Source organism: Hypanus sabinus, chromosome 17, assembly GCF_030144855.1.
Source record: "Hypanus sabinus isolate sHypSab1 chromosome 17, sHypSab1.hap1, whole genome shotgun sequence".
Classification (NCBI taxonomy): Eukaryota; Metazoa; Chordata; class Chondrichthyes; order Myliobatiformes; family Dasyatidae; genus Hypanus; species Hypanus sabinus.
Genome location: NC_082722.1, coordinates 59,309,492 through 59,325,794, shown reverse-complemented (window position 1 = coordinate 59,325,794; position 16,303 = coordinate 59,309,492). Strand labels below are relative to the sequence as shown.

Genomic DNA, 16,303 nt, shown 5'->3' with positions numbered 1-16,303 from the left:
GAGCCTTTAGAGATGGGTGGAAAATACTGGGCTAACGAGTAATACCTATGAAAATCTCAAAACATGAATTTAGAAAATAATCAAACTCAAACAATATTTACTTAAAACATTGCACTACAAATCCCAAAGCAAAAACCTATTGCATTAATACTTTCCACAAAAAGTTGTTTATTTCACATTGAAGAATGTGCATACAAAAATTAAGATTGAGCCTTTGAGTATGATAGAGACAAGTGATGCACTGGACAAGTGTGCCTGGGGTTTTCTTTTAAACTATATTATATACTCTCAGAGCCAAGCATTAAAATATGAAAAGCACAAAGATAAAACCGGCTGAGTTCTTATCGCAAGCATGAGAAAATCTGCAGACGCTGGAAATCTGAGCAACACACACAGAATGCTGGAGGAACTCAGAAGGCCAGGCACCATCTATGCAAAAGAGAACAGTCAATGTTTCAGGCTGAAACCCTTCAGCAGGACTGGAGGAAAAATCACCACTGACGAGTAGATTTAAAAGGTGGGGTAAGGGGAGAGAGAAACACAAAATGATTGGTGAAAACCAAAGGGAGAGGGATGAAGCAAAGGGCCGAGAAATTGATTGGTGAAAGAGACAGAAGGACATGGAAGAAAGGAAAGAGGGAGGGGAGGAGCACCAGAGGGAGGTGATGAGATAAAGTGAGAGAGGGAAAAGGGATGGGAAATGGTAAAGGAGGGGGGTGAAGGCATTACCAGAAGTTTGAGAAGAGGCTACCCAAACAGAATATAAGGTGTTGTTCCTCCAACCTAAGTAAGACCTCATCACGACAGTGGAGGAGGCCATATATGGACATATCAGAATGGGAATGGGAAGTGGAATTAAAATGGATGGGCACTGGGAGATCCCAATTTTTCTAGTGTACAGAGCATAGCTGCTTGGTGATGCAATCTCGCAATCTACATTGGGTGTCACCAATATAGCAGAGACCACACTGGGAGCACCGGACACAGTATATGACCCATTTTTTATCACCCACTTTTGATAGTTTACCAACCACTTTTAAGATAATACTTTCAACAGTGACAAAAACAAGATTGTCATTACTGAAGGATAACTACAGAAACTTGAACTTGTGGAATGAGCTTCCTGTAGAAGTAGTAGAGGCCAGTTCAGTTGTGTCATTTAAGGTAAAATTGGATAGGTGTATGGACAGGAAAGGAGTGGAGGGTTATGGGCTGAGTGCGGGTAGGTGGGACTAGGTGAGATTAAGAGTTCGGCATGGACTAGGAGGGCCGAGATGGCCTGTTTCCTGCTGTGATTGTTATTTGGTTATATGGTTAATCTCAGAACTAATGGTCAAAGCTACATACACAATCAAATGGAGAAAATGGCATACATTTGAGTGTTCAGGTTGACAGGCCATAGCAATTACAATTGCATTAGGTCAGAAAGTTATACATATATTCCTATCCTAGTTGGAGAACTTTTTGTTCATTTTAATAGATGTAAACATCAGAAAAAGTTCCATTGTAGGTACATGGTCCTCTCTGCACAATAATCCTTCAATGGTCCCATTTATGAAAGCATAAAAACTCTACTCCAAAATGTTCAAAGTTTTTCTATTGGTATTGTTATTTGTTGATTATTGCTGTATGTATCAAAGTTCTGGTAGGATTGAAAAAGAGTATGTAATATTTTCATTTGATAAAGATTTAAGAACTAAATGTGTCAATGTAAGGTCATGGAGACATAACTGACACAGATGCAAACTAACATTTTGGCCTGACTTACTCATACAGACCAAAATGTTCACCTGAACAAGTGTAGGCAGGATGGCAGTGGAATGCTCCAACGACAAGATGTGTGATTTCAGGGTAGCCAACAGTCTCTCCGATGACTACAAAGAATAAAGGCATAGATGATTTTCTAAATGCGGAGATCATTCAAAAATCAGAGGTGCAAGTGGACTTGGGAATCCTCATTCAGGATTCCTTATCGGTTAACTTGCAGGTTGAGTCAGTGGTACAGAAGGCAAATTGCAATGTTCACCATCATTTCCAGAGGACTAGAATATATGAGGATATGATGCTGATACTTTATAAGGCCACACATGGAGCAATTTTGGGCCCCTTATCTAAGAAAAGATATGCTAGCAATGGAGAGGGTCCAAAGGAGGCTCACTGGAATGATTCAGGGAACTAATGGGTTAATGTACATTGTGTTGTCTTTACAACAGTTATTTAGTTTATAATATTTTCGCCTAGTAATTCATTTGTTAGTATTTTCTAGTTAGAATTAGAAGTGTTTAAAGTATATTCATTGCATGTAAAATATATCGGCATGCAATGACGTCACATCCGGTTTCGCCGCGTCTTGTGGGAAAATACCGGTTTGAGATCAACGCGAGGGTGGGGAGCTCACCACGAGGCACACCTGAGCAGAAGTTGTTTTACAAGCATTAGAAATCACAGTGAGAGCAACGCTGTAAGTTAATGGATAATCAATATATTGAACTAAGATGTTAACGCCGATCCTGTTAAAAGTAACGACGGTCGATAGTGTTTATGGTTTCGTTAGTTAAAGAGTTGCGGATAGTTTGCATTGAAGTGTATTTAAAGTAGTCAATGGCACAGGGAAACTCTGCCTGTATACTGCACCTTAGTGTAATGTAATTATAGTCACTTTTACAGTATTTACAATGGAAATGTGATGTTAAGAAAGGAACAAATACTGTATCAATCTTGTATTGTTTTATCAACAGTTTTCACCATATGTTAATGTGAAGAGTGAACAGTAAATGGTTAATCTTACTGCGATCTGGTTTCATTGACTGTGGTTTATCTCGACGTTGAATTCGGCGTTATTAGTTACACCTGAAGGAGAACGTTACATACATATAAGGAGCATTTTCTGATTTCAAACCTTGGCTGCCTTCCGGCCATACCCACTCATGGAAAAGGCTTTGGGAAGGACAAATCTTCAGCTGGAGTCCCTAAGGCAGTCCAATGTTGTCTTCAACCTCGTTCTGGCAACTCCTGTGATGTCACTGGTACCAAGCTGTATTGGCCCTTGCCCTTTCCTTGGACAACATCGGTGGCGTGGACAGGGGAGACCTGATGCTGGGCATCCATCGGTCTTCCATACAACCTTGCCCAGGCCTGTGCCCTGGAGAGGACACTCTTGAAGCAAGACTTTCCAGGTGCAGATCCATGGTCTCGTGAGACTAACAGATGCCATCATAAGGAGCATTTGATGACTCCGGGCCTGTACTCACTTGAGGTTAGAAAAATGAGGGGGCAGCTCTCATTTATATCTATCAAATATTGAAAGGTCGCAATAGAGTGGATGTGGAGAAGGTGCTTACTATAGTCTGATCCGGGCACAGCCTTAGAATAGAGGGACATTCATTTAGAATAAACGACAAGGAATTTCTTTAGCCAGAGGGTAGTGAATTTATGGAATTCATTGCTACAGACGGCTGTGGAGGCTCCTGTGTCTTATGGTATTACATCTGCAGTAAGTCTATTCAACTTCTGATAGTGACTAACAAGGTCAAGGAACTGGAGCTTGAGCAGAGTGTACTTAGGACCATCTGGGAAGCTCAGAACCTCATAGATGAGATTTATACTTTGCATGGTCACACCTAGAGTGCAGGCTTCAGATAATAGTTGGGTGAGCAAGAGGAGAAGTATTGGAAGAAGTCAGTCAGTGCAAGGTTCCCCTGTGGCAATTTCCTTCAGCAACAATAATACTCCTTTGGATACTACTTGGAGGTTGACCTATCAGGGCACAGCAGCAGAAGCCAAGTCCATGGCACTGTGGCCATATCTAAGGCTCAGAGGGGAAGAGTAAAGTCAGGGTTGAGTGGTAGTAATAGAAAACTCGATAGTTAGGGGGGAGTGGACAGGAGATACTGTGACTGTAAAAGAGATGCCAGGCTAGTGTATTTCCCCCCAAGGTGCTAAGATCAAGGATGTCTCAGAGCGGCTACAGAATATACTTAAGAGGGAAGATGAGCAGCCAGAAGATGTGGTGTGTATCTGCATTAGTGACATAGGTAGAAAGGGAGAAGAGGTCCTGTGTTAAGAGGCTGGAGAGCAGGTAGTTATTTCTGTGTTACTCCAAATACGAAGTGCTAGCTATGGCAGGTAAAGGATGATAGTACACATGAATTAGTGCTAAAGATCTGGTGCAGTCAGAAGGGCTTCAGATCTCTGAATTGTTGGGATCTCTTCTGAGGAAGGTATGGCTTGCAAAAAAAGGACGGGTTACACCTGAACCCAAGGGCTTGCAGACAGCTTTGCAAGAGCAGTAGGTGAGGGTTTAAAATAATTTGGCAGAGGGGTGGAAACTGGAGTGATAGGGCTGAGAGTGGGGCAGTGGTATACAAGTAGATGCAGTGTGCCATGAGACTGAGGACGGACAGGCAGATGATGTGGTAAAATTACAGTCCGTAAGATAAGAGAAAAGATAAGATAAGAGATGGGAGAAAAGTCAAAAGGTGTGGTAAGTACAGGACTGAAGATGCTATATTTGAGTGCACACAGTATATCAAATAAGATAGATGATTATGTAGCGCAATTAAAGGTATGATGTGTGGGCAACACCTGAGAGAAGATCAAAGTTGAGATCTTAACACCCAGGGTACACATTATATTGATAGGATAGGCAGATATGCAGAGGAGTTGGGGTGACTCTGTTGGTAAAAATTGAAATCAAGTCCTTAGAAGAGATGACATAGGATCGGAAGATGTTGAGTCCTTGTAGGTAGAGTCAAGAAACAGCTTTGGTAAAAAAATTCTGTTAGGAGCTACAGTACATACAAGCCTCCAAGCCTAATAACAATGGGAGATAGAAAAGGCACGTAATAAGGGCAATGTTATTCAATATGCATGTAGACAGGGAAAATCAGGTTGATGCTGGATACCAATAGATAGAATTTGTAGAATGCTTACAAGATGACTTCTTAGAGCAGCTTGTGGTTGAGTCCACTAGGTGAAAGGCATTCATGGATTGGGTGTTTTATAATGAACTAGATTTGATTAGTGAGCTTAAAGAAAAGAAACCATAAGGAGGCAGTGATGATAACACATTAAAATTCATCCTGCAGTTGGAGAAGGAGAAGCTAAAGTCAGATGTATCAATATCATAATGGAGTAAAGGGAAATACAAAGGCATAGGGAAATACAGAGGCATGGGAAAAGAGATGGCCAAAGTTGATTGTAAGGGGACATTAGCAGGGATGGTGGAAGAACAGCAATGGCTGGAGTTTCTGACAGCAATTTGGAAGCCACAGAATAGAGTTATCCAGAAGTAGTTGTTTTCTAGAGGAAGATAATGCACTGTGGCTGACAAGATAAGTCAAAAACAGCATAAAAGCAAAATAAAGGGCATATAATAGAGCAAATATTAGTGGGAAGATGGAAGATTGGGAAGCTTTTAAAAACCAATAGGGGGCATCTAAAGAGCCACAAGGAGAGAAAAGATGAAATATGAAGACAAGCTAGCCAATATTATAACAGAGAATACTAAAAGTTTTAAAGAGCAAAAAAGAGGTGAGAGTAGATATCAGACTACTGGAAAATGACACTGTTGAAATAGTAATGGGGAACAAAAAAATGGCAGCAGAAATTAATAAGTATTCTGCATCAGCCTTCACTATGGAAGACACCAGCTGTATGCCAGAAATTCAAGAGAGTGAGAGGACAGAAGTAAATGTGGTTGCTACTCTAAGGAAGCTCTAAGGTCTGAAGTAAGATAAGTCATCTGCATCAGATGGACTACACCTCAGGGTCCTGAAAGAGGTGGCTGAAGAGTTTGTGGCAGCATTAGTAATGATTTTTCAAGAATCATGAGATCTCATTCTTTAAGAAGGGAGGAAGGCAGAAGAAATGAAATTATAGACCAGTTAGCCTGACTTCAGTGGTTGGGAGATGCTGGAGATTATTATTAAGGATGACATTTCAGGGTACTTGGAGGCTCATGATAAAATAGACCAAAGTCAGCATTGTTTCTTCAAGAGGAAATCTAGCCATGACAAATCTGTTGGAATACATTGAGAAAATAACAGGCAGGATAAACAAAAGAGAGTCTGTGGATGCTGCTTAGTTGGATTTTCTGAAGGCCTTTGACAAGGTGCCAAACATGTGGCTCCTTAACAAGATAAAAGTCTGTAGTATTACAAGATTAATTTGGATGACGGAATTGATGGTTTTGTGGCCAAGGTTGTGAACAATATGAAGAAAGATGGAGAGGCAGATAGTGTTGAGGAAGCAGGGAGTTACAGAAGGTCTTAGACTGATTGGAAGAATGGGCAAAGAAGTAGCAGATGGAATATAGTGTAGAGAATTGTATGGTCATGCACCTTTGTAGAAGGAATGAAGGCATAGACTACAGTACTTTCTAAAGAGAGTATAAATTCAAAAATCAGATTTGGCAGTCCTCATGCAGGATTCCCTAAAGGTGAACTTGCAGTTTGAGTTAGTATTAAAGAAGGCAAATGCAATGCCAGCATTCTTTTCAAGAGGACTAGAAAGTAAGAGACAGGATGTATTGCTGAGACTTTATAAGGTATTGGTCCGATGGCAGCTGGAGTATTATGAATTTTGGCCTTATTATCTAAGAAAACATGTGCTTTCATTGGAGAAGGTCTAGAGGAGGTTTACGAGATTGATTCTGCAAATGAAAAGATTAATGTATATGGAGCATATGATGGTTCTGAGTGTATATTGTTATGAAGGATGAACAGCTCTGATGGGCAGAAGGGTGCAGAGTTGCCCATGTTCCCCCCCCCCCCCGGGAGAATTGCAAACCATTACTGTTGCTATGCTGCTCATGAGAGAGAGAGAGAGATGGAAAAGAAAACATGCAAGAACATCTGCTACTGATAAGAAAGGGGAGAAAGGCTTGTTGATTCACCATATTATGACTTCTGAGAGGGTTATTTGTCTTATACCATCCTGTTCATTAACATTCCTCAGTGGACAGCTGGAGTGGGCTGGTTTGATGGACACAGTCATTCAAAAGTGATTGACACCTGAGACCCCATGAGTAGGGATAGAAGTGAGGTCTGGAGAGACATCCTTCAGACACACCAGGAGACACATGATTGAGCACTAATTGAGTGTTGGAACCCACGGGAAGGTGTGAAGCATCGGAGACCGAACAAAGGATCGGTCAGTTAAACTCACAGTGTTATAGCAGGGCCGATGGGGACTTGTGTGCATGTCCACTCACGCCAGAGTGACAAGTCCACCATAGAAGAATGGCCTAGCTGAAGGACAGAGGGGTCATACCTGAATGGCCACAACACATCAACGGATCAAGAACATAAAGGAAGGTTTGCCTGACTGTAGCTGTTACATCTCGCTCGCTCTCCCTCTCTCTCTCTCCAACGATTACAACACAACAACCATATCTACCTCAGCACGTATGAACTGAACTGAACTTTATACTTTTCTATGACAATTCATTATCCCCTAGACATTGATAGAGCTTGTTTATTATTGCTTATTATTATTCCTACACATTTTGGTTTATTATTGCATTGATTTGCTTATTTTATTAATAAACACTTTTGAATATAGTACCACCAGACTCCAACGGATTCTTCTTTCTCTGCTGGTCAGACACCCAGTTACAGGGTACGTGACAAATTGGGGGCTTGCCCAGGATAACAGGAGCAGTGGAAAGATTCCATGTGACTTTAAAGACCATGACAAAAACTGACTGTCAGGAAAACACTCAAGACTGGGATGATGCATTACCACTTCTGTTATTTGCAGTGAGGGACACAGTTCAGGAATCTCTGGTGTTCAGTCCATTTGAGCTTGTTTTTGGTCACAGGCCCAGAGGACCTTTAACCTTACTTAAAGAGAAATGGTCTAGTCCGAACGTTCAAGTCAATGCGATTGGCTACGTTTTGAAATCCCAGGAGAGACTCCAAAAGGTATGCGACCTGGCAAAGCAAAATCTTAAAGACTCCCAGACTAAAATGAAACAATGGTATGATAAACGAGCTCAAGAGCAAGAATTTCATGTGGGCGATAAGGTTTTGGTCCTATTCCCAGTAGTTACCAACCCCTTACAGGCCAGGTTTCAAGGACCGTATAAAGTGATTAAGAAAATAGACTTGCTGAATTATGTGATCGAAACAGCTGATAGACAAGAGCCGAGACAGTTGGTTCACATAAACATGCTGAAAGGTTATCATGACGTGACCCCCGCGGTGGTCGGTGTGGTCACGAAAACCGATGAGGCAGAAAGGATTGTTAAGGAGGAACCTGAGCGTTTTGAAAAGTTAAGTATAGTACCCACCAGACTAGAGAACTCTGTTATTTTAGCCAACCTTGCTGATAAAGTCAGTCATTTAGAGCCTGAACAAAGAGAGCAGATAACACAGCTCATTAAACGGCATGCAGATTTATATCCGGATGTTCCAAGGAGGTGTAAAGGAACAGAGCATGATGTTGTTGTTACCTCAACCCAGTCAATTAAACAGTCTCCTTATCGGATGAATTTGGAAAAGAGCAAGCTAGTGGAAAAAGAAATTGAGCATATGCTAGCTGCTGGTATTAGTCATGAATCTGCTTCCGCATGGCCTTCTCCATGTGTGGTCATACCAAAGCCAGACGGTACCATAAGATTCTGTACAGATTACAGAAAGGTGAATGCTGTCACACAGACAGATGCTTACCCTATCCCTAGGGTGGACGATTGTATTGATAAAATGGGTAAAGCGAGATACATCACTAAGATTGACTTGTTAAAGGGATACTGGTATGTTCCTTTAACAGACAGGGCTCAAGAAATTTCAGCCTTTGTCACCCCATCTGGGTTTTACGAATACAATGTCTTGCCGTTCGGAATGAAAAATGCACCAGGGACATTTCAGAGGATGATTGATGCAGTGATTAAAGGGTTAACAAACACAAAGGCTTATATTGATGATGTAGTAGTTTGGAGTGACATCTGGGATGAGCACATTGAGGCTGTAGAAAACCTGTTTAAAAGAATGTCTGCAGCCCAGCTTACAGTGAACCTCGCAAAGAGTGAATTTGGTCATGCCACGATCACGTATTTGGGGTATGTGGTAGGACAGGGGCAGTTGGCTCCTGTGCAGGCTAAAGTACAGGCTATTTCTGAGGTTCCTGTACCAACAAATAAAAGAGCATTGAGAAGGTTTTTGGGCATGGTGGGGTACTATCGGAAATGTTGTAAGATCTTTGCGGATATCACCCTCCTGCTTACAAAACTCCTACAGAAGGACAAAAAGTTTGTATGGAGCAATTCTTGTCAGGAAGCTTTTGAGAAGTTGAAAACTATACTGTGCCATCACCCTGTGTTAAAAGCACCTGACCTTTTTAAACCTTTCTCCCTGGCGATTGATGCAAGTGATGAGGCTGCAGGGGCAGTCCTATTGCAGAAAGCAGGGAATGGAGTGGAACACCCAATAGCATATTTCTCTTGAAAGTTCAATGTGCATCAGAGAAATTACTCTACTGTGGAAAAAGAATTGTTGGCACTTATCTTGGCGATACAGCATTTCGAAGTCTACATTTGTTCAGCACAGAGACCCTTAATTGTTTATACTGATCACAACCCTTTGGTATTTTTGGCTAATATGAAAAATAAAAATAGGAGGTTACTAAGTTGGAGTCTGATGCTACAGGAATTTGATATTAAAATACAACATATTAAAGGGAGTGACAATGTAATTGCTGACTGTTTATCTAGATGTTAATTTGAAAGTATATCTGTATTATTTTTGTAGTTAAGACCACTTCTGTATTTTTTTAGATTCTGTAATTCTATAAGATGCTGTATTAGTTAATTTTCACCTTGGTGAAAATTCCCAGAAGGATGGGGGTGTTATGAAGGATGAACAGCTCTGATGGGCAGAGGGGTGCAGAGTTGCCCATGTTCCCCCCTCCCCCGGGAGAATCACAAACCATTACTGTTGCTATGCTGCTCATGAGAGAGAGAGAGATGGAACAGAAAACATGCAAGAACATCTGCTACTGATAAGCGAGGGGAGAGAGGCTTTTTGATTCACCGTATTATGAATTCTGAGAGGGTTATTTGTCTTATACTATCCTGTTCATTAACATTCCTCAGTGGACAGCCAGAGTGGGCTGGTTTGATGGACACAGCCATTCAAAAGTGATTGACAACTGAGACCCCGTGAGTAGGGATAAAAGTGAGGTTTGGAGAGATACCCTTCAGACACACCAGGAGACACACCATTGAGCACTGATTGAGTGTTGGAACCCATGGGAAGGTGTGGGGCATCGGAGACCAAACAAAGAGATCGGTCAGTTAAACTCACAGTGTTATAGCAGGGCCGGTGGGGACTTGTGTGTGTGTCCACTCATGCCAGTGTGATGAGTCAGTGAATGGTCTAGCTGAAGGACAGAGGGGTCATACCTGAATGGCCACAACAAAACGACGGATCAAGAACATAAAGGAAGGTTTGCCTGACTGTAGCTGTTACATCTCACTTGCCCTCTCTCTCTCTCTCTCCAACGATTACAACACAACAACCATATCTACCTCAGGACGTATGAACTGAACTGAACTTTATACTTTTATATGACAATTCATTATCCCATAGACATTGATAGAGCTTGTTTATTATTGATTATTATTCCTACACGTTTAGGTTTATTATTGCTAACATGTATTATCTATATATTTGCATTATTGATATTGATTTGCTTATTTTATTAATAAACACTTTTGAATATAGTACCACCAGACTCCAACGGATTCTTCTTTCTCTGTAGGTCAGACACCCAGTTACGGGGTACGTAACAATATTCACTGGAGTTTAGAGAAAATGAGGGGGATATCATTGATTACCTATTGAATATTGAAAGATATTAATAGAGTGGATGTGGAAAGGATGTTTCCTATACTGGGGAAGTCTAGGAGCAGATGGTACAGTCTCAGACTAGAGGGATGTCCATTTAGAACACAGATGGGGAGAAATTTATTTAGCCAGAGGATAGTGAATCTGTGGAATTCATTGACAGAGATGGCTTTAGGTGCCAAGTCATTGAATATCTTTAAAGCTGAATTATCAGGTTCTTGATTAGTCAGGGTATCAAAGGCAGGGAAATCTGGTTGAGAGAGATAATAAATCAGCTATGATGAAATAGCAGAGCAGATTCAATGGGCCGAATAGCTCAATACTGCTACTATAATTTATCGCCTTGTGATCTGAACCAATCCTATTTGCCCACCTTTGGCTCATATCTCTCTAAACTCTTACCTATGCAAGTGTGTTTTAAATATTGGGAAAACACACAACAGTTCTCAGTGTGTCAGTGATGGAAAAAGTGAATAGCTTCAAGTTTCTGGGCATCAATATTTTAGAGGATGTGTCCTGGGCCTTACACATTGATGTGATTATGAAGAAGGTAGACCAGTGGCTCCACTTTGTTAGGAGCTCAAGGAGATTTGGGGAAACATCTTACAATAAATGCATGGTGGAATGCTTTCTGGCTGTTTGCTTTACACCAAGGTACGGAGGCTCCAAAGGACAGGATTGAAAAGTGCTGCACTATCTAGGACATGCTCTCTTCCTTTACTACCATCAGGGATGAGGTACAGGTGTCTGAATACTCGCACTGAATGATTTAGATAGAGTTTCCTCTCGTCCTTGGTTTTCTTCCCACTATTTGGGACATTTACAGAGGCAGGTGCATAAAAAGAGCCCGAAGGATCACTGGGGACCCGAGTCACCCCAACCACAGCTGCTACCATCCGAGAAACGATACCACAGCATAAAAGCCAGGACCAGGACAGCTTCTTCCACCAGGCGATCTGACCAATTAATTCAGACTGATACAATTGTATTTCTATGCACATTGCACACATTTAGATGGAGATGTAATGTAAACATTGTTACTCCTCAAGTCCGTGAAGGATGTCAGTAATAAAGTCAACTCAATAAACACAAAAAGAAAGAAATAATAATAATAAATAAGTAAGCAATAAATATTGAAAACATTAGATGAAGAGTCCTAGAGAGTGAGTCCATAGGTTGTGGAAACATTTGATGGGGCAAGTGAGTTGAGTGAAGTTATCCCCTTTGGTTCAAGAGCACAATAGTTGAGGGGGTAGTAACTGTTCATGATCCTGGTGGTGTGAGTCCTGATATTCCTGTACTTTCTTCCTGATGGCAGCAGTGAGAAGAGGGCATGACCTGGACGGTGGGGGTCACTGACAATTGAGGCTGCTTTCCTGTGACAAAGATTCATGTAGGTGCGCCCAGTGATTGGGAGGGTTTTACCTGTAATGGATTGGGTTGTATCCACTACATTTTATAGGATTTTCCTTTCAGGGGCATTGGTGATTCCATACCAGGCTGCGTTGCAGTCAGTCAATATATTCACCGCTATACATCAATAGATGTTTGTCAAAGTTTTCAATTTCATGCCGAATCTCAGATCTTTGCAAGCTCCTAATGAAATAGAGGTACTGCTGTGTTTTCACCATAACTGCACTTATGTGCTGGGCCCAGGACAGGTCCACCAAATTGATAACTCTGATGAATTTAAAGTTGCTGACCCTCTCTAACTCTGATCCTCTGATGAGGATTGGCTCATGGACCTGTGATTTCCTTACGATCATAGGACATAGGCCATTCAGCTCATTGAGTAATATCCCTTTCAATCTCCTTCTCCTGCCTTCTCCCCCAATTCTGAATGATCCATGGACTCACGAACACGCCTCATTATTCACTTTTGCACTTTTTAATTATTTAGTGATTTATAGTAATTTCATGCCTTTGCAGTGTACTGCTGCCACGAAACAACAAATTCCACAACATAAAAGTCATTGAAAACAAACCTGATACTGATTCTGAAAAAAAAACTGTTGAGTGGCAAAATACCAGAAGCAAAATGAGGTGATACTTTTTATAAATGTGGATTTGCATACCCTGATGGGATGGAAAAAAAATTCAATTATAGGTTTCAAAGGAAACTGTATAAATATTTGAAAGAGAAGAACATACTGGGATATCATATACAGCACACAATGACTTGAGTCACAGTTTGGAGCTATGTGAGCTAGATGTTCCCTTCTACACAAAAGCCCTTCTCATCCTTAATTCATTATATATGTTTAATATTTTTCTTTAACATCATACAAGGACATAGCGTTAGAATGGTAACTATTGCATCCTACATTAAGATGAGCAAATATAAGGTGGGAAAATCATTGCCCAGTGATGGCAGATCACAGCAATTTAAAATAATGCATGTTATGGGTTACTGCTATCAGTCACATTTGACAACTTTGAACTGCCTTATAAGTATTTTCATTGTTCAAAGTTCAATATAACTTTATTATCCAAGCCTGTATATATCACCATATACTACCCTGAGGTTCATTTTCTTGCAGGTATTCAGAGCAGAAACAAAGAAACACAATAGAATCAACAAACTCTACACGCCTAGCTGGAAAAACAACCGATGTGCAAAAGAAGACAAACTGCAAACAGAGGAAAGTATAAATAATAAATAATATTGAGAACAAATGTTGTAGAATCCTTAAAAGTTTTGGAGTCAGTTCAGTGAGTGAACTTATTCAGTACATTGAAGTCAAATATTTTCAGTTAAAATTTATAGGTTGTACCTTGACAACTGTATAGATTACTGCAATGTTTAGTATGGCCTAATTACGTAATTGCTATATTGAAAGTGTGACACATGACTTACCTTGCTGCAAAACTCTTCCAATAAATCTTATTTGTTACCTCTTGAATGCTGAAGCATAAATTGCTTTTGCATACAATATGACCGGGATAATGCTGAGTATCATCTTAAGTCAGCCTTTAAGAGCCATATAAAACATTAACATAGAAAGGATTTTGGCATAACTCCTCTGTTAACAAAGGAGCTAAAACCAATCTATCTATTGGGGCTGTGCTAATTTATGTGCTATTACAACCAACAGAAAGAACATTAGGTACAATTCATCTGTTTTAATAGAAGTTGCTTCTTAAAAAAGGAAGTGACAAGTGGGGTTTTAAATAGTGAGAGCAGCTTGCACACCTAACACACAAAAACAATGCAAGCTATTCACAGAGACATGGTATTGCAATCCATGAAAGACTATAAAAAGTTGACAGGTGTTAAACAGCTGAAAATTAAGGAGGATCATTAAAAAAGATAATTAGGACTACTCCATAGAGTCTTGGTAGCTAAATAGGCACAAAGGAAAACTAGGTACTGATAGAAAGTTGCAGAGGTAGATACAGAAATTTGTTGAAGATAGAGGTTTTTAGAAGATATGGTATGAAGAGGTTTGATCAGAGACTGTGAAACTTTCGTATCTGAGATATAAGGGACCAAGAGACAATGAAGTTGAATGATAAACAGAGCTGAAAGTACTTGAAGCATGAAAATCTCATTTGATCACCAGTTGTGTACACTTGCCGTCTAATTTGATCACCAAATCTGTGTTAGCCATCTAATTGTTCTTTATCAGCATATTTGGCTCCATTTCCTTCAAAGAACAACTGTCAACTAAATCAAAATTTCTCACTGCTATTCTGGTACTTCTGTGGTGGAGAGGATAAATTCACCCACTTAGTGAAGGATATAAACCGTGGTTGTTGTTTTTCTCTGGATTAGCCTGAGGCAATGTCTAGGTAAGAGAATGGAACTGAAAGTAAAGTCTTCGAGCTATGGAATCCACAACCCTAAGTAATACTGTAGTGGAATTTAGCAAACTTAAACTTAACAGTAATGTTGCAAAGATTTCTTCTTACAGCCCAAAGGGGAAATAAGTGCTAGACAGTAAGATACATTCTATTCAAAGTGTGTACATTGGAGACAGTAGAATGCCAAGGTCAGTATCTTGGCATCCTCCTGACAAATGATGAGTCGTGATAGGATTAAACAAAATAATCACAGTTGCAGGCCAAAACAAATGGGGACTTCTCTCATGTAATTATAATACTGAATTAATGTTGCAATTAACTTTTTTTGAACATTACTCAATTCTTCATTTTATAACTCTGTATTTTGGAAAAAAAGTCCAATTAATGTAAACAGCTTTCCCAGGAAATTAGATTTGTACATCACACAAAGTTACTTAAGGATGTTCAAAGAAGTGCTGATCTTTGAGCCACATGGTACCACATATCACAGATGTGAACACTAGGCAAGTAAACGCATAAATCAAAGACAGAGCAGGCACTCACCTCTCGGTCTAACATTGATGGAGGCACAACTGTGACAATATCTCCTTTCTCGGGATCGATGTAGAACATGTTTGGAGATGGTGTCTCTGGTGTTTGTTTTATGATACTGTAGCGCAGAACTGCATTGTTTGTACTGGGGTCATCTGCATCATGAGCTGTCATTCGCATCACAGTAGTTCCTAGAAAAAGAGCCATGGGGATAATTGCTAACTGATAGCATATCTCATTGCAACAGTTAAGATAAATATTTCTAGATATGCTCCTAATAAATATCTGTTCAGCCATTATCACTGCTGCGACGTAGACAGTGGTAAGTTCATTGTTGCTTTTGAAATTTGGATGTTCACATCAGCAAGGAATGATTTGAAGCAAATACGATTTTTTCCTCACTATAGTTCTTCCTAAACTTTACATGAAGTTCTTGAGAATGTGGGAACCACTTAGGAACCTGTTATGTTTTGGTAACTTCAAAACATTAAGCTAACTCAAAGGAAAACTCAGGAGTCCAAAAGTGCAGACCGAGTTTACTTTAAGTGAGGCATGCACACTTACTACACGTTAGCGTGATGACATATGCAATTCATGCATTTATACATATAACCCCTAATGAATTATTTAAACAAACAAGACTCAACCAACACAGATACAAAACTACTCAAATATTATTGAAATACTAAATACACAGCCAAACCCATTACTCACTAGCTTTAGACTCACACAATCAAGATGGCCCAGTCAGTGTCTGGGATCTATGACCAGCATCTTCCACCCACTCTAGTCTGGATGTTTCAATCCACAGGAACTACAAAAAGTCATCACGTTTTAGGAACAGCTTCTTTCCCTCCACCATCAGATTTCTGAATGAACACTACCTCACTTTTCTTCTTTATATTAAAACTTAGAGTAATTTTTTTTTTGCCTTACTGCCACAAAACAACAAATTTCATGACATACATCAGGAATACTAAACCTGATTCTGATACTTATATCAATTTTGTGAAGCAAGCATCAATAAGATTTAGAAAAGGAAAAAAAAAGGAGGATTTCAAAGGCAATTCTTGGGGCTTGTTGAGAAAATAGTCTCCAAGTGTCTGTACAAATGCTGAGGG

The 16,303-nt window shown here is 40.1% G+C and overlaps 1 protein-coding gene across 1 annotated transcript in view; it reads right to left on the bottom strand.

Annotated features, from left to right (window-relative positions):
• cdh13 (cadherin 13, H-cadherin (heart)) overlaps positions 1–16,303 on the bottom strand; it is a 1,114,907-nt gene that overhangs the window by 334,883 nt on the left and 763,721 nt on the right. The window contains exon 7 of the mRNA XM_059993490.1: positions 15,195–15,373. Within this exon, the coding sequence (XP_059849473.1) occupies positions 15,195–15,373 (179 nt within the window). The remainder of the gene's footprint in view (positions 1–15,194; positions 15,374–16,303) is intronic.